Source organism: Lynx canadensis, chromosome A1, assembly GCF_007474595.2.
Source record: "Lynx canadensis isolate LIC74 chromosome A1, mLynCan4.pri.v2, whole genome shotgun sequence".
NCBI lineage: Eukaryota > Metazoa > Chordata > Mammalia > Carnivora > Felidae > Lynx > Lynx canadensis.
Window position 1 is genome coordinate 195717431 of NC_044303.2, and position 20032 is coordinate 195737462.

At 44.8% G+C, this 20032-nt stretch overlaps 1 protein-coding gene across 2 annotated transcripts in view; it reads left to right on the forward strand.

Moving 5' to 3' along the window:
- The window catches only part of GLRA1 (glycine receptor alpha 1), an 82020-nt gene that overhangs the window by 42336 nt on the left and 19652 nt on the right, over positions 1-20032 (forward strand). For both annotated transcript variants that reach the window (XM_030306643.1, XM_030306652.1), the window contains exon 4: positions 17292-17515. In XM_030306643.1, the coding sequence (XP_030162503.1) occupies positions 17292-17515 (224 nt within the window). The remainder of the gene's footprint in view (positions 1-17291; positions 17516-20032) is intronic.

Consider the following 20032-nt stretch of genomic DNA (forward strand, 5'->3'; position numbering starts at 1 on the left):
TCCTCGTAATTTTCAACACATTTCACACTCACTCTCTCTTGTCAGATTCCTTCACTAAAACCTTGGTCCTGCAACCACTCTCTATACAGTAGACATGGTGGACACTATGTCCCCCAGTTTGCAGCTAAGGAAACAGATTTGGAGGCATCACATCACAGAACCAGTGAGCTCCCAGGCAGGGATTAAGATCCAGTTCTCGAAAGCCAGAGAAGGTGTCTGTTGTGCATCGAACCACCACAACATCAAAGGGCCAAGACATAGGAAATGGAGGGACCACAGACCCACACAGCACGCTTATGCAACCACCTAAGTGTCGTCAAACGTCGAAATCCAACCTCTTTTAAGTCGGCTATTGTTGAAAGTGCCAAATTAGAAGAGGTGGGATTTCTATGTTTGACAACACTTCGGTGGTTGCATGGAAACCAATTTGACAAGAAATTTCATATTTAAAAAAATAGTAAAATAAAATAAAATAAAATAAAATAAAATAAAATAAAATAAAATAAAATAAAATAAAGAAATCCAGCCTCTTATGGTGCCAGGCTCAGTATGCCTCAGGAGGGAATAGTCAATAATGAAAATCGAGATAACCAACAAGGGAGGCCCAGGGGGCCATGGTCCCCTGGGGTGGAGATACATAATCTCTAGACAAAGAATGAGAAACTGGCAATGATGTGCCTCCTTGGGAGTGTTCCACAAGGGACAGAGTTTACTCCTTAGTAATTAAAGTTAATCCAAAAGAGGAGTTACCATTTTCAGCTTGTACATTCCACAATACTGTGATTTTTCCCCCCACTGGGCCCTTAATTATCTGTATGTGTTTAATTTACTTTGCAGATGAATTAGGAAAAACAAAACATAATACCTCAGAACTAGAAAAAAACCTTAAGAAATTGTCTAAGACAGGCCTTCATTTTACAGAGAGGGGATCTGATGGCTAGAGTGAGGACATCACTTGAGCAAGGTCACACAGCATGGAGCAGGTGGGACATAAACCCAGGTCTAATGCTGTTTGCAGTAGCCAAGGCCTCCCCTCCCTCGCAGCTTCTTTCTAATGTAGCTCCCACCAACCAAACCCTTTGGACCACTTTCCCATTCAAGCCTCTCTCCTTGTCACTCAAAATGTGTTTGCAGAGCAAGACTGGACCCATATTAACACAATAACAAGAGCAACAACCATGTCTAAATGCTACTATGTGCCAGGCAGTGTGCAGAGCACTTTTGCCAATATCATCTCATTCAGACCTCACAAAAGCCTCTGTGAGGCAGGAAACGTAATCCCCAGTTTACAGATAAGTAAAGGCTCAGAAACATTAAGTCACTTGCATAAAGTCACACAGCAGATCAGTGGCAGAGGTGGAATTTGAACTGAGATCTGTCTCACCCCAAAGGCTGTCTTCTCCTGAGCCAAATATAAATATTTAATCCCTGGATGTTTGGAATTACCCAGCCCTTGCTTGTTTCCTTTCATCATAAGGAAATCAGAGATGAAAGGGAACTTCACTGAATAGACAGGCCCAAGCCCCCAGACTTCCAGCCCAGCACTCTGCCTCACCAAAAGCACACAGAGCTGACTGTGCTTCCTGGGACCATGGTAATATGAGCATAGTCCCCATGCCAGAAACTTTCCAGCCTGTGTTTGTTCTCCAAGAGCAGCGGGAGTGCATAGCAGCTCTATAAACAGCTGGAGTCCCCAGGCCCGACTGTCTGCCTCCCAGGGCCTGGCTTTATTCACTGGAGCTAGCAGACCTGAGAGCAGAGAGAGGCAGCCAGGAAAGCAACAGGGGTCTCTATCCATTCCCGACGAGGGGAGGGCTGAAGCTGCCAGCCCTTCATCTGACCTTTCCAGGCAGTTTCATTGAGTCTACACAGAAAACGAAGGTAGAGATTGGAACAGGAATGGGAAAGAGAGAAGAGGGAGAGGGGTCCTGAACTAAACAGCCCCTTTGACAGGCCATGAGAGAAAGATCTGGAACTAGAACCCAGAGGGATCCATCCAGCTTGTCTGGTCACATGTAAGTCCCTATACTGCAGCATCTATGTGTCCGTGTAGTATTTACACACATGTGTATATTGTGGGATTGTGCATTTGTGCAGATGTACAAAGAGGCATGTGTAAATGTGTATGCTAGCTTACAGAAAATGAAACAGGGAACATCAAAGAGAAATGTGTATGACCAAGCACAGATACAAACATAAGTCTGTTTCTGTGGTGATAAATGTACATGTAAATAAGTGTGGATGTGCACATATCTGTGTGCACACATATATGTAAAAGTACTTAAGAGTGAACGCACATGAGGTATATTATCTTCAGTTATGCAATTATATATGGATATCTGTGAATATATGAGCACATATTTAAGTACAAATCAGCATCTGAGTGAGCACATTTATGTGTGTATGTATGTACACATGAATATGTGTATGTACAATTACATGTGAATAAGTGAAGAAAATTTAAATGTGTATCGGTATGTGAGTATGTCCACACACATACATGCGCAGGTACACGTGTGAGTGTGTATATGTGGGGACACACGGATAGCTGGAATTCATGTAGAATATATGTAAACAAATGTGAGAGAGAGAAGAGTGTATGCGTGTGTGTGTGTGTGTGTGTGTGTGTGTGTGTATGAGTATGTGTGTCTGTGTGTATGTGTATTGACACCGTCTGGGCACGAATCCCAGTGTTTCCATTATTAGGACATGTGCTCCAGGCTCTCTTGCCAAGTCTTGGGCTGGCCTGGCATAGAGACAGGCACACTGTGTCCATGACCCCCAGTGACTGGCGAAAGTCTATCCAACTCTAGTCTACAAGTTTGGCCTCCTTTGTAGATATTAAGGAGCAATGGACAGAGTCCTGAACCAGAAATCAAGAGACCAGGAGTTGAGTTCTAGCTCTGCCACCATTTAATGCCACTCAGACTCAGTCCCCGCTAGGTATCTGGCTTTAAGAATGGTGTGTAGGAACACATGAGTAATAGGTATGAAAGCCTTCTATGAATGCTACAGAAATACAAAGGATTATTAACTATTTTTTTAAATTTACTTATTTATTTTGAGAGAGAGAGAGAGAGAAAGCAGGTGAAGGGCAGAGAAAGAGGAAGGGAGGGAATCCCAAGCAGGCTCAAAGCTGTCAGTGCAGAGCCAGTCATGGGGCTCGATCCCACAAACCGTGCGATCATGACCTGAGCTGAAACCAAGAGTCAGACGTCTAACCGACTGAGCCACCCAGGCACCCCTAAAGGATTGTTAACTATTGAACCAATCAACCAAGGACTCCAATACATAAGCCTAAGGAAATACCTTCTTAGGTTTATTTCTTCTGTTCCCTATTTTATTCATTTATTCTTTCCACCTCTGTTATTAACCACATCCTATACATGCTGAATATGGCATTAAGCTCTAGGAATAGAGTTCTGTTTTACTCATATTAGGCTAGGCTTTCCTGCAACAACAAGCAATCCCCCAAATCTCAATGTCTTCAAACAACAAAGATTGATTTATCACTCATCTAAAGTCTGCTATGGATATTTGTGAATATATGAGCGCATACTTAAGTATAAATCAGTATAAAGCAGATGTGGGGGACTCTCTAAGACCACTGCCCTCCCTGTGGTGGCCGAGCGTTGCATTTCCACATCAATGTGTGATTTCACATTTGCCACGCAAGGGAAAAAGGCACCGAAGGCTTGAACACCGGCAAGTCGATGCTTTCCTCCCAGAAGTGACACAGACCACTTCCACTCATATCTCACTATCCAAAGGAAGTCATGTGGCCCTGCCTGAAGAAAAGTATAATCTCCACCCCCCGACCCCATAGGTCTCTGCTTTCTCTATGGAGACAGTGAACAACAAAACCAAAGTTAACAACACAATGTGATGAGTGAGATCACAGAGGTTTGCACAGGATGCTATGGGACATAGCAAATAATGACCACCGATAGCAATATTAGCCCTCACTTACTCACACGTCTTATGTGCGGGGTGCTGTGAAAATGCCGCTGTGTGATTCTGAGCAGTTTTTCTAAAGAGGAAATCTGATCGTGGTACTCTCTCTGTTAACACCTTCCAGCAGAGAATGATGTCATGGAATGACCCAAAGGTTGGGAGGTGGGGGGAGAGGTTAAAAAAACTCATGTATCCAGCAGTGCTAAAAGAGGGGGCAAGTCAAGGAAGAAAAGACAACAGCGTCCGATGGGTTTGGCGATGGTGGATGGGGAAGGGAAGGGTGTGTGAAATTCGGGAATGTGATATCAGGGGCATGAAGAAAGCAGAAGACAAAGTGGAACAAAGACAGTAGGAAGACAGTTCTTCCAATGAAGAGGTGAGGTGGCAGTGACTCTCACGTATTGACTGCTTTACTGAAAACCAGGCATCTGCGGTTGGCAACTTATGGGGATTAGTTCATGTAATCCAACCATCCCATTTTATAGATGAGGAAACTAAAGCTCAGAGGGGCTTAATTCACCCAAGCTTTTCCAACCAATAAATACCCTTGCTAGTTACTATCCCCAGGCTGCCTGACTTCTGGAGCCCTGATCTTGGCCATGTTCACCTGCTCAGCACTGGGCAGGAGGAAAGGTGGTGGAGCCAAGGAGACAATGGGCCATGGGTCTCCTGCACTGTGGTCTGGTTAATCAGTAGGATTTGTGTGATTCTATCAGAACTTTTATCACAGTAAGACCTTGGCCATCCATCCCTTCGGATATTTGCAAATGAGGCCTCAAGACACACGAAAACAGCTACCACTTAAGGAGATGAAATGCCCCTTAGCCCAACCCTAAATGTGACTCGATTGTTTGGGCAGCAGTATTTCACAAGGCCAACCTACTTCTGGGGTCAACTGATTGAATGAAGTACATGCTTTGAATCATAGAAGATAAAACTAAATCCATATACTTTTCTCCAACTCTGCTGCTGTCAACTCCAGTTAAACTTGGCATCGTCTCTTTCCTACTTGGCTAAAACTACCTCCTAACTGGCCCCCATGCCTCCCTTCCTCACTTCCTACACTGCTTCCCACAGTGGCTAGAGGAATTTTTTTAAGCCCTAAATCAGATCACAGCATCCTCCTGCTTCAAACCCCACAGCAGCTTCTCTTACTCTGTTCTGCTCCCTCTGTCCCCAGAGATCTCTGTGTGAATGACTCCATCTCACCCTGCAGGTCTCGGCTCAGATAGCTCTTCAGAGGGCTCTTCCCTGACTCCCTATCTAAAAACGTTCCCCTCTCCAGTCACTATCACATCACTAGGTTCCAGTATCCTTGAGGCGATGTCTCAGATGTGAAAATTCACTGTTTGTTTATTGTCTTGTTTGCTCTTGTGTTGGGGGGCTTATCTCTCTCAATCATCTCCATATTTCCAGTGCCCAACACACTGCCTGAACCATAGGAGCCCAATCAATATTGGTGGGAAGAATTAACCTTGGAGGTTCTCTGGTTGAACCTCCGTCTGTTGTAAGAATCTCAGCCACAAACACTGTGACCAAGTAGTTTCTGCTTGGATACCTCTAGAGACAGGGAGCTCCCTGTCTCCCAAGACAGCCAATCCCACCTTTGGACAACTCTGAAATCTCCATTTACCCATGGCTTTCATTATGATTCTAGGGCCACAGAGAATCAATCTATTCACCTGACAGCCCTTCAAATAACTGAGGTCAGTCCTCTTGCCCCTTGCCCACACCTGGCTTCTTCAACAATTCCCCATGGTGCCCAGTCCCTTTACCATCTATGGTGCTCTCTCAGAGTACATCCAGTGCCATTGCCTTCCATCTTGAAATGAAAGGTCAAGAAATGAACCCCGGCCCCCCAGGACTGCTCAGAGCAGACCAAAGTGGAGCCATCACTATCCCAGTTCTGGGTTAGTAGGCTTCAAAGCATTGTTTTTAATAGCAGCCCTACCACCACAGTTCATTTTAGGCTAAATCTTATGTAGCACTTTGACAAACTGATTTTTTTTTTTTTACAAAAAGGCCTGTTCTGGATGAAGTGGAGCAGAGGCCAGGAATCTTAGTCCTTTGGTTTTTCCCTCAATCCGTGCCTTCCCAAGGCGGCCTCAGGCAACCTCCCCAGAACCCTAAAATCACTTCTATGCATGCCACTTCAAAGACGTTTCAGTTTGGGGGTGCTGGGTGACTCAGTCAGCTGAGCATCCGACTCTTGATTTCGGCTCAGGTCATGATCTCAGGTTGGGGGGTCAAGCCCTGCAGTGGACTCCACACTGAGCATGGAGCCTGCTTAAGATTCTCTCTCTCTCGCTCTCTCTTTCTCTCCCTCTGTCCCTCCCCCACTCACATCCTCTCTCTCTCTCTAAAAAAAAGAGACATTTCAGTTTAAGCAATCATGTCACAGTGTTCACTCACACTATGCTACAGACAAGAAAACACTGGAACATCTTTTTACGTACATGAGTAACAGATGAAAACAAGCTTTTGTAGTAAGTCCAATAAAAAAGAAAAGACAGAGGAAGAAAACAGGAATGCCCCTGAGTCCCACTGTCCTAGCCTGTGTTAACCACTACAGACGAGCAAGTTAGTGTACGTCCTACTATACACATACATATATGCACATCAACGCGACCTTCATTTAAATAGGACTGTGCTCTTGTCATTTCCACCAACCCTTGGAATCTCTCCCATCACTACATATAGGTCTAACTCATTCTTAACTCTCTGCACACCACCAACGTGGAATATAAGAAGTGGCTTATTATTACTATATTCAAGATACAACAAATAGGGCACCTGTGTGGCTCAGTCAGTTTAGCGTCCAGTTTCGGCTCTGGTCATGATCTCACACTTTGTGAGTTGTAGCCCTAAACTGGGCTCACTGCTGTGAGCACGGAGCCTGTTTGGGATCATCTGTCCATCCCCCACCCCCCGCCCCCACCCTGCTCTGCTCCTCCCCTGCTTGCGCTCTCTTTCTCAAAAATAAATATTTTAAAAAAGATATGACAAATAATTTTAATCTGTGTCCAACCTTTATGGCCTGCCTAAACAATCCCATGCCATCATTTCATGGTATCGATCCACTCTTTTCCTGATGGATCCTTTGCGTTTATGTAGCTTTTCACTAATACAAACAACACCCCAAAGGATAGTCGTGTCTACAACTCTGTGTGTTTCCTCAGGATATATTCCAGAAGTGGAATGCCTTTATCAAAGGACATGTACCTTTCTTGTTATTTCAACAGACATTATTGTCCAGCTCACTTACAAAACAGCTCCCAATTTACTGTCCCCGTAACAGTGTTCATTTCCCTTTATCCTTGCCAACCCACGATACTATCAAGCCTTTTCATTTTACCAAACGGGATTTTTAAAATGGTACCTCATTGTCAGTTTTAATTTTCATTCCAGATTCCTAGTGAATTTGAGTATCTTTGCATATTTTTTTTTTTTTTTGCATACTGGGCATTTTCAATAATAGTCTAGATTTCTTTTTTTACATATACCTCCTTAATACAGTTAGGGTTTAGTTTTCTGCATAGTATTTGGTGGTGGTTTAACTCTATATTTCTCTGATTAGATAGTAATTTTTCTATCATCATGCCTAGGTCTGTTTCTAGTCTCAGTTTATTATTCCATTGCTCCTTTTGTCCGTTTCTGCACCAATACCACACTATTTTCATTACTAAGGCTTAACATTTTATTTCTACCTCTGCTAGAAAAGTTCTCTGTTGTTCTTCTTCTATAGGTTTTCCTAATGTTTCCAGTCCATTTTCTCTTCCATATAAACTTTAGAACCCACTTGTTGAGGCTATAAAAATGGCCTCAAGTTTTTATTGAGATTGCATTGAGTTTATAGATTAATTTGGTAAGAATTGACATCTTTACAATATTATGTAAACACGGTACATCCCTCCGTTTATCTAGGTATTCCTTTATGCCTTTTCAGTAAAGTTTTAGAATTGTTGTTGTTGGTGGTGGTGGTGGTGGTGGTGGTTTTTTGCTTTTTTTTTTATTGTCTACAAGTCACACATTTCTTGTTAGGTTTATTCCTAGATATTTTGTGTGGTTTGTTGCTATTTGGGATGAAATCTTTTCTGTTGTTGCTTTTTTCCATTACACTTTCAGTCTTTCTACACAGCTAATGCTCGGTCGTTTTTTATACTCTTGGGTTTGGGGGATCCAAGAGAAAGTCTATTAAATGTCATCCAATTAGATACGGCTCAACACTCCACAAAGCCTTGGTAAACTGAATACTTAAAGAAGGCCAAGGATAGAACACTCAGAAATGCCATTAGAGTCTGTTACAGGCAGGAAATGGGGCTTCAGGCAGCTTTGGTATCCTCTCCTGAATGCTTCTCTCCCAGCACCCCACTGAGGCAGGCATTGCAATCGTGAATTTATGACAGCTCAGAGTTGGCTCTCCATCAGATCAGATTCAGGAAGGCTGACTCATGACAGTCAAACCCAGAAAAGACTAAAGTGGGTAAATAAGACTGCCAAGTTATTTAATTTACAGTGGGGCTCTCCATTTGAATAATAGGAATGCTCTTGTCCTCCGTGAAAGCACTCCCTTGCTATTCTCTGAATACCAGGGAAGCCAATCAAAAGTTGCATTTGACATACGTGGAACTGGACAAAAAAGAAGGAAGAAGACCGACAGTCCTGAGGGAAATTTTGTCCATGCCAGAGAGAGGTCTAAGAAACCATCCCTGCCTTACCATTCAGAAACCCTCTTTCCAGGAATGAAAATGTTGATGTTTCCCCATCCCGATGATGCTAGATTACCAATTGCCAAATTCTTGTTCCTCAAATACCCTTTTCTCATACTACTGAGTGAATGTCTCCCATATGTTTATAAAATAGTTCTCTAAATGAGACACGATACAGTAAATTAGGGTTCCAGTTATTAAATTACAAGCACAGGCCTGTTCTAAATCATTGGGATTACATGTGGGACTTTGTGATTGATTCTGGGCCTTGCCAAGCTCTTCTACTGCATATTCTTCTCTGCTGTAGTTTAACCCACACAGAGCAACCAGTTTTCCATTTTTCCAAATGGGCTAATGGCATGTCTCACTACTGTGCCCTGTACTGACAACACTGTCCTCTTGCCTTTTTCCAGGGTAACATCCGCCCTTCAATTTGCACTCCTTGACAACCAGTTATGAATCCACCTCACTGTTTAATATCCCAAACCAAAGTTCTCCACCTGATAATTGACTATAAAGGCATGTATGAGCCAACCAGTCACATGGGCTTAGTGGGGTCCCAGTATACTACATCTACCATATTTCTTTCACCTACCCATGTAGGAACTTGGTTTAAAAAAAAAAAAGGAAATAAAGAGTCCATATGTAATTGTCAAAATAATGTGAAATTGAGAGCCAGATAGTCCTGGGTTCGTGTCCATGCTCTAGCACCTACTAGCTATGGGAGTTTGGGCAAGACTCTTGACCTCTACTGAATAATAGAATTATTATCAAATAATTTCTGAATTTCAGTCTCCTTCCCTGTAAAATGAGTATAATACCCAGTGTGCTAGGTTGATGAAAGGCTTAGAGATACAATGCATATAATGTTCTAGCAAATGCCAGAATCCCAATAAAAGCAGCTGCTATTATCATTTTTATGTAATTATTAAACTCATGCTGTGTTTTAGTGATCCCCTAAAGATAAACAAAGATGCTCAGTTCCACTGGTCCAACCCACCTACAGTTCTTTACAACAAATGTATCTCTGATTGCGTGAGATCCAAATCAGAATGCACCAAGCAGGGTGGTGACTTGGAAGAGGTTCGAGGCACAGAGCAGGCATCTGGAACCAAGAAGACAATGGGACAGGATCTGGGGATTCTGCCAGCACTGGACTTGAGTGTGGCACAGACAATGGGTCAAATTCAAGGGTCAGATCAGCAATGAAGTAGGAGCACAGGTGGACTGCGGGACCTGGGGCAGAAGCTTTTTGTTTCTTGCCCCTTTTAATACGTCCTGATAATTATGGGTATCTACAAACCCACAGCTGCATAACCACAGCCAGAGATAGTATCAGGTGGCATTAAAGTGTCATGAAACTGTCACTTGGGGCAATTCTAGGAGATCCTGGGCAGTGTAGTATAGGAGTTAATTGCTTGGCATGAACATCTGAGGTCCAAATGTCAACTTTAGCACTTGCTAGCTGTGTGATGTAGGAACAGTACTTTAACCTCTGTGTGCCTTGATGTAACTAACCATAACATGGGAACGATAATAGAACCTACATCGCAAGATTACCATGAAGATAAAATAACACACATCATGCTCTTGGCATCATTCCTTACACGTGGTCAAGTCTCAAGCCTACATATCAGTATTATCAATCCTGGATCTACCAGTAACTAGTGGTGAGAACTCAAGATTTTAGGGCTTTAGATACCACATCTGTCCAAGGTGGAGAAGAATCTTCTCTTCATGCCAAACTTCACGGAACAAAATTAACATAAGGGTGCCCTGAAAACTAAAAAGCAGCAACCCCAAATCACGCATCATCAATAAAAGAAGCCAGTGCAGCATACTACTTAAAAGCAGACTTTGGAGTCAGCCAGTCATGGATTCAAGCTTCAGCCCTGTCACTAACTTTAGATGAAGCACAAGATAGCCCCCGGCCTCAGTTTATCTATAAAATGGTGTCACTGTGAGAATTTGGTGAGAGGGCTCACTAAAGCTCTTAGCACAGTTCCTGGCACTCAGTCGGGATTTGGTAAACTCTACATGTGCCAATGAGCCAGGTCCTTACTGTGAAGAGCTGGGGCTGACTCATCTCACATTTGGAGACTTCGTCTATGACTCTGGTTCCACGGTGCTTTTCAGAGGGCTGGGGAGGGCAGCTCCCTCCTGGGGTGGGAGAGGAAGAGGCAGCTCATATAGCAAGGCTAAGCACCCTCTACTCAGGTTCCAATCCTCCTAATTACTGTGTAAATTTGAACAAATTACTTAACCTCTCTGCCTCTCCTTCACCTATAACTTAGGTTGGCTATATGTATGCTATAGGGTTGTTTTAAAGATAAAAAGAGCTGAGGGGTATCTGGGTGGCTTAGGTGGCTAAGCATCCAACTCTTGATTTTGGCTCAGGTCATGATCTCACAGTTCATGGGATGGGGCCCCATATTGGGCCCTACACTAACAGCACAGATCCTGTTTGAGATTCTCTCTCCGCCCCTCTCCTGATCACACGTTCTCTCTCTCTCTCAAAAAATACATAAATATTTTTTTTTAAATGTTTCATGTTTATTTTTAAGAGAGAAAGAGTGTGAGCAGGGGAGGGGCGGACAGAGAGGAAGACACAGAATCTGAGGCAGGCCCCAGGCTCCAAGCTGTCACCACAGAGCCCGACGCAGGGTTCAAACTCATGAACCATGAGATCATGACCTGAGCCAAAGTTGGATGCTTAACCGACTGAGCCTCCCAGGTGACCCTAAATAAACATTAAAAAAAAAAAAAAAAAAAGATAAAAAGAGCCGAAATGCATGGCATGCTTAGCACAACACCTGGAACATAGTAGGTCCTCAGTAAGGGGGACCTTTTATTACTTATATGGCTAGTGGTTAAGCTAAGCTGAATGGTTTGAATGCCCCTACCTACACACCTCTGCTATTCCTTCTACACGAGATTCCTTTGACCTGCAACTATATATATATATACAGATATATATATATCCTAATCTATATATATATACAGATATATATATATATATCCTAATATATATATACAGATATATATATATCCTAATCTAAATACACTGAGGCCACACCCTAGTCCTCAAGCCCTGTCCTGCTCTAAGCCTGACTCCCCACCCCTGGACTTCTTCCTCACACATCAGTGGTCTCCTTTCCAGCTGAAACTAGATATTGTTCCCATCTCAGAACAACACCAGACCTGGAGGTGCTAACATCGGGGGGCTGGAACAGACTGAAAGGGGCTATTTCCAAAGTCACCTTCCCTCTGAAAGCTTTTCCTGATTCACCCAAGCTGGCTGGAAGTCATCTCAAAGACTCGAGAGCAATATCTAATAGCAATTTTTTAGAACCTCTTTGACCTTTGTCACTGCCAGTGTTGTGTGGTAGTTTTTGTGTCCATATCTTGCATCACCTGCCAGATAATTTGAACTCTCTGAGGGTAGAAACCAAGACCTTATGCCTCCACCCCCACTGTTCTTCCTCTAAGCCTAACAAATATTTATAGAGTAGAATTGAGTTTAGACAGAAGACACCCCTTTGAGAGCTGGATACGGAGACCTAGGAAGGTATGAGAATCTGGCCTTTGTCCATGCCTTGGACACTATCTCTTGGCTCTGATTGCAACGGGAGCACATCCTGTCTACCACATTCCCTTCTCACCACCACATTCATCCAGGCCCCTTCCTATTAAGACACTTCATGCTTCCTAATTGACCACAGTGCTGAGTTTAGGAGAGTTTAGTGGGAAAAATTGGAGCGTGAAGTTGGACACAGCGGGGATGGCAGTGGGGGGCAGATCCCACTGCAGTGGCACACAGGAAGCCCTCAATAGATGTTTGTTGAGTGGTAGAATGAGTGAATGAAGGAATGAATGCTCTACCTTGGTCTTATAAGCAAGGTAGCTGCCCCATTACCAGAAAACAGACCATCAGCGACTCTCGGAGGCAGGATGGGTGAATTGATCCTAGAGACTACGGAGCGAGAGCTCAGGAAATCCCTCCCACCCCAGACCTAGATGGGCCAGCCTTGAGAGCTCGAGACCTGGAAGCCAACTACCGGAGGTGGAACCTGAGGCTCTAGGGTGGAGAATTCAAGTGTTGTTCCTCTGGCCCCTGACCCTGAACGGAGACCCCGAGCATGTCGAACGCTGACCAGTGTGATTGCAGGGCTAAGTAAGCAAAACAGCATCTAGCTTTCAGCCTATTACACCAATTACATTGATCTCTTCTGAACTGCATTTCCCACTGCTGTTTACCAACTAAGGAGGAGAAAATCGATGGCAACAGCTTGTTTGGGTAGCAGCCTCTGAAGGGAGGAGCAGGGGGCTGCTGGGAGGAGTCATGCTGCTTGTGGACACCAGATACATTCTCCAGGTCTCCCGCTTTCCCTTTGCACTGGTCATTTCCTAATGAGGCCCCACCGCTCTTGTTTTCTTTTCCTACTTTTAAGTGATGTACCTTTATCTTTTTTACGATCAACATGCATTTACTTTTCTTATAAGAAAAACTAACATCTTTTTAAATATCAGTAATAACATGCAAATGTCATAATGCCCTCCCCTACTTAAAATTTTTCAAAGGCTCCGCATGACTCTCGGGATGAAGTCCAAATCCCTCAGGAGAGTTTGCAAGGCCCTGCAAGCACCTTCCCCTTAAAACATCTACTTGCTGTTTTTTCCAAAGGACCATGCCCTTCCTTTTTTTTTTTTTTTTTTAATGTTTACTTATTTTTGAGACAGAGACAGACCATGAGTGAGGAAAGGGCAGAGAGAGAGGGAGACACAGAATCCAAAGCAGGCTCCAGGCTCTGATTTGTTAGCACAGAGCCCGATGCGGGGCTCAAACTCACGAACTGCGAGATCATGACCTGAGCCAAAGTTGGACGCTTAACCGACGGAGCCACCCAGGCACCCCTAAAGTGCCACATCCTTCCTTTGCCTCAAGACCTCCCAGTATGTGGCTCCTACTGCCCAAAGTGCTTTTCCTTTCTGGCTCAATCTTATTTGGCCTCACCTTAAATATCGCTTCTTCTGGAGCCTTCCCTGACCACCAGCCCTAAATCTGGCTGGAGGGCCTGTCTTCTACATCTCCGTGGCACCCTGTATTTCATCCCCATCGCAGCCCTTGTCTCCGTGTGGTGTAAACATTACACTTAGGCTCTGGGACTGCAAGAATATGTCTGTCTTTCTTGTTCTTGGTAGATTCTCCAGTGCCTAGAACTGTGCCTGGTCCTTAATAGAGGCTCAGTTAAATGGAAAAATAAAAATAAAATAAAACTAGTAACAATTAGCTGTTCGATTTGGAAGGGTTCTTAGAGACCATCTGTCCCAACTTTTTTTTTTTAGAGAGACATTGACAGTGCAAGTGGGGGGAGGGGCAGAGAGAGAGGGAGAGAGAATCCTAAGCAGGTGATGCAGGCACTGTCAGCACAGAGCCCGACGCTGGACCTGAACCCATGAAACCATGAGATCGTGACCTGAGCCAAAACCAAGAGTCAGACGCTTAACTGACTGAGCCACCCAGGCTCCCCTATCCTAACTCGTGTTAACACTGAGGCCTAGAGAAGCCAATAGGTCCTTTACTGAACCACTACGTGACCTTAGAAAAATGCCTTCCCTCTCCGGGTCTCAGTCTCTCCACTATAAAATGAGGAAAGCTCTTCCTACTCTAACTTTTTCTGGCTTTGCTTCCTCCTCCTTCTGGGTATTGGGTAGCTCGTAAGTGCACTGACTGCGTGGGTAGGTGGGATGGTGCAGGAGAAATATAAGGTCAGACTCATCCTCTCAACTTGCTGCCGATCAAGTTGAGAAGATAAGGTGCACCCAGTGCTAAATTAAATGTTCCTGGTGATTCCGTCTTGCCAAGGAGATCAGAAAAGGAAGAGATCGTGGAAGTCTGGAGGCATCGAGACTCCTGCAGGAGACAGCACCTAAGCTGAGCAGGCAGAATTTACCGAGGCAGTGAGGATGACAGAGCAGTATCTCTGGCACAGAACTGGCTAGTCACACCTGTGGGACATAACAAAGGGCTGGACTGACGCATTCAGAGCCCAGCTCTGCCACTTACTAGCTCTGGGCCTTGGGCAAGTTTCATAACCTTTACAAGCCTCAGTTTCTTTCCCCTCACTAAAGGAACTTGAATGTCTGGTGTGCAGGGGTTTCGTGAGGATTAAGTGTGTGTGACAGTACCTAGAACAGCACCTGGTGCCTAACAGACCATTTTAAGAAATGCCACTTTGTTTTCTTCCTTCCGGTCACGTCAACAGGCGTGACGTATCACTGGCAAGAACATCAAAAGTGCAGCTGGGGTTTGGGGACCGAAGGCTCTTCCTGCCCAACCACTCATAGTCTCGTTTACTCTGACACGACTTGTCCAGTGCCCCGTTGCACACACAAACACATGCACGAAAACACACGCGCGTGCGCACTTCACGTAAAATCCAAGAGAGAAAGAGAGGCTAGTTCTAATTCCCCAATCAGATGGGGCTAGATTGGGAGCCGTCCATTACTGTCAGCAGGAAAAACAAAGTATCAACATCCAGGTCTGGCCTAGAGTTCTCCCTCCACCACGGGACTTATAAGACATGAGATCATGAGACCAAATGTCATTTTCTATCGGGCTGGAGGGAGAGGCCTCAATGAAATTATAGAACAATCCTATATAATACCTTGGAACATTTTATGAAGCTATGGATATTTCTGAAGGAGAACAGAATGAGGCATGTGCTGTGGGGGATGCTGGCAGGGGTGAGGGTGAGGGTGGGGAGGAGGATTGTTTTAGTCCATCCCTGCTGATGACAGACCCAGAGTGATTAGGAAAAGAAAATGTAGCATGATCTCATTTATCCAGCACCTTCAGGGAAAGCAGCAGGTGCCCCTGTGTGGAGACTATTGGTGAAGGAGAGCATTCAGAGTTGGACTTGAACTGAGGTCATTAATCTTTTAAGGAACTATAGGCCCTTTTGAGAATCCAACATAGAGACCCATGTTCTTCTTCCCGGAAAGCACAAATATGTCCCAAATTCTACTTGCAGTGACATAATATTCATAGATCACAGATTTACAATGCCTCCCTAACAAAACTGAAAACGTTTCTTCGTGAAAATATTTCTTAACTTCATTACCCACTTTCCTGGCACAGAGACCCACCACCCCACTAACTGCTTCTCAGGCTGTGAATGGAAACTAAATGGACTCTTTCGGCTCCTCTAGAACCAAGTGACCAAATCCTCTGCTAGGAGTGAGGACTCTTGTGTTCCAGAATCAACTCTGACCTGCTTTTTCAGAGTGATACCAGGTCGGTCTTAACTCTGGACTTCATTTTGTCCATCTGGAAAAAAAAAAAAAAAAACAAAGGTGGAGGGTGGGGGAGAGAGTTTCGACTAGGACCGTACTTCTCGTAAGTTCTATAGAAGACAAGCATCATGTACAAACACAAGAGCTCTATAGCCAAAATAAATCAGGGAAATAATGCATATTCTATTCCCTTCTTGGAGATACGTACAAATAGTCAGCATATTAAGGTCTCTGAGAAGTCCTACAATAAAAAATCCATTGCATTTGGTTTAGTCCAACATTTCCCTCTTGGGTTTGATCATGACTTTTTCAGCCACATAACTCCACTACAGTCACATCAGAGAAGCCCTTAACCAAGCACTGAGTTGAGAACCCAGTAAGGTATAACTCCACAACATCTATGCATTCTCCCCAGGGGTGGCTGGGTCAGTTGGAAGAGCATGCAACTCTTGATCTCGGGGTCGTGAGTTCAAGCCCCACATTGGGTGTAGAGCTTACATTTAAAAAAAATTTTTTTTTGAGAAAATTCTCCCCAAAGAAATAAAGCAACATATATGATAGAAGGTTGCAGAAGGCTGGTATTGAAACAGAGAGATGTGAAGCCTACTACCATTGAATTCACCCATCCTTCCTTCGCTGCTTGGGAATCAATTGCTCTCTTTAGACAGAATAGTGTGAATGCTCAGGCATCAGCTTTTAGCCTTTCCTTTTGCTCCTTCAATCCATCTAGAGCAGTGACTCTCAAATCTCAGTGTGCATGGGAATTACTGCCCTGATGGCATCGATAATAAAAGGGAAACTTCAACCTTATCAGTGATGGACTATTAATCTCACCTAAAAAAATGAAGCAAACAGGGCAAAATGCAACAGGATGAAAACAGGTGTTTATTACATCAGTCGGTGCTTTATTTTTTGTTTGTTTTTATTTTTTAAATAGGCTCCATGCCCAGCAGGGAGCCCAGGGTGGGGTCTGAACTCACAACCCTGAGATCAAGACCTGAACTGAGATCAAGAGTCAGATGCATAACCTACTGAGCCACCCGGGTGCCCCAGTTGGAACTTTATTATTTTTTTTTTAATTTTTCAAAAGAAAACATTTAAATAACTCAGTTCAGAACTAAATGTACTTAATTTAAGAGGATTTCTAGGAATGACTCCCCTGACTTTTTCCTGATGCACAGACTTTACATCTCACCCCACATTAGGCGCAACCACACTCATAACTCTCCAGAAGGGACTTTGGGGCATGCTGAACAAAAGCACCAGGGGTCCTCTGAGAGTTGACATCCCAGGGCCTGACCCTGACTCTACCTCCTCATCTCCTGGCTCTAGGACTATAGGGTCAACATCTTCCTGCGGCAGCAGTGGAACGACCCCCGGCTGGCCTACAATGAGTACCCGGATGACTCTCTGGACCTGGACCCATCCATGTTGGATTCCATCTGGAAACCCGACCTGTTCTTCGCCAATGAGAAGGGGGCCCACTTCCACGAGATTACCACAGACAACAAACTGCTGAGGATCTCCCGGAATGGAAATGTCCTCTATAGCATCAGGTGAGTTCCACACAGGTTCACCCCCACCCTCCTCCTCAGAACACACCTTGTCCCGTTGCCTTCTGGGAGCAGATACTAAGAAGTGAACCAACCAGGCGTGAAGAGGCCCTGGCAACCCAGCTCCTTTGCACAATACACAGAGCCAGCTCTGTAAATGACACTCAGCGACTGAGAATCCAATACCTTGAGAAATCCTAGGAGTGAGTGGTTCATTATAACCAGGGGAACCGAGGAAGCATCCTAAAGAGCGGGAGGGGGGTTAAGGTTAGGCCCCCTAAGCTCACCCACAATTTCAATAAAACAAAAATGGAAAAGAGTATTCAAAGGCAGTGCTCAGTGGCAGGGCTGTTCAGTTACTCAAAATGAAGAAGTTCTAGAGAGATGCCATTCAACATTATGCCTACAGGTAACAATGCTGCATTGTACACATAAACATTTGTTAAGAGGTTGGATCTCACATTAAATGTTCTTATCAGAATAAAAAAAAAAAATAGCAGGAGCAAAGGCACAAAGCCTGAAAAGTCATAGCCACTTCAACAGCCAACGAAAGGTGGATGGTGCTACTCACAGATACGAGCCAGGGCTGCCCCAAACCCTTTCTATCTTCCATACTTTGCACTGGGTCTAGGAAGCTAGGACCCCCTTCCCAGCTAGGAGGTATCCTGCAGATGCTGTTTAGGGGCAAGCTTTCAGAGTCTCCTGCCAACTCTCCCCACCTCATTCCCAACTTCTTCCCTCGAGCCATGGAGAAAATGACCAATGTCCACTTTAGATTCTTACATACCTGGCATCCACTGAGAATTTATCTATTAAGCTGGGTATTTTACATAAATTATTTGTAATCCTATCAATCCCATGAAGTATTTTTTTATTATGCCCACTTTGCAGATTAGACAGGTGACGATCTTAAAGTTTAAGTCATTTGCCAAATTTCCCACAGTCAGCCTAGATTCTCTTCTGTTAGCATGGATCTGATGCCTGCTCAGGACCTGGAACAGTGTAGGGCATTCGATAGGTACTCATTTGATGAATGAATGAATATGTTTTTATTTCAAAGAGCTTAAAAGGGACCCTGGCCCTAAATGACTCCTCCTCCCCCTCCAGTTCTTTGGCGGAAGAAATCTTTCTGTTTCCATTAGCAGATGAGCTTTAAATGTCCAGGACTATAGGGGAGTCTGCATACACATCCTAACCCTCAGATGTGACTGGACTCGGGGTGTCTCCTGAAAGTAGGACAGGTAGGAGGGGGGTACTTAAGAACCTCATCAGGGAAAGGAGGCACTAAGGAGGGGATGGCTGGGTAGAGCCAGAGGCCGATGTGGCCTTCCTCACCCCGGAGCCTGTCCTGCCAGTGCACATCCAGATGGAAGGGTGATGGGCTCATGAGAGCCACCAAGTGCCCTGACTGGCTGGGGCAGGAGAGGTTACCCTGCTTGGATTTTGCTGCTGCCAGGCTAGTTTTGTATCTCTACAAAGCTAAGCCCCATGCAGCATGACAGAAGGACAAATCAGCAAAAAGTGATGTTCCCAAGGTCATTCAACTTCAGGAAATTAACCTAGTGTGACAGCTGCCCCACTTTGGAGCTTTTATCTGCAGAAATTCAACTGTGTTCACTTTCTCTTCACCTTCCCCTTCCCTCTCCCACCCCATTCTTTCCTTCCTTCTCACCTTCCTTTCCCCCCTCTTGCTTCTTACCTTGTGCTTAAATGGGACCCAAATCCAGACCAGTTGGAAGTGAGCTGGAGGGAGGGAAGTGGACACAGGGCCATGCGCTCACCGTCTGCAGCTAAGATGCCAGCAGCTAAGTGTCACTAGACCACCGCCAGTGAGGTGCCTTTCAGGCTGGCAGTGTTGGAAAGCAAACACATGAGCTCAGAATCCAGTGGCCAGGAGACAAAGTTTTGAATCCTGCCTTTGAGCCATCACTTGCTGTGTGACCTTGCATGAGTCCCTACCAATTCTTCTCTGTACCTCAGTTTTCTCACCTTTCAAATGAGGGAGTTGGCCTGATGATCTAAGGCTCTTTGGGGCTCCAAGAGCCTTTCTTCTCCATTCTCTGCAGCAGGTGCTCAGATGTTGGCACAGCCTTTTAAGCTGAAGCCTTGCAAGCTAACCTGAGCTGCAGACTTCAGCTCTGTTAGGGGGACTCCCTCTGGGTCTAAGGCTGAGCCTCTTCAAGGGTCTAACAACCCAAAATAAACGGCTATCCCAGAAGCCTGGGGGCACCCACCACTTCCCAACTGACTCCAGCGTGAGCCCACAGGTGTGAGCCAGCTCTGTTTGGACACCCAGAAGGGCCTCTTTGAAATGGCTTTTGATAAGTCCAGTGTATGAAGGGAGGCAGCAAAGAACCACTTGAAGCACCTGACAGGTGCACCTGGGAAACCTGAGGCCTGGGGCTACTCAACTTAAAATCCAGACTCTGCAGAAGACAGCCCCTGGCCTCCAGGCCTTCAGGCAGCTTGCTACAGGCAGATGTCTAGAAGCCAGATAGTCTCCAAAGAAACCCACGAATT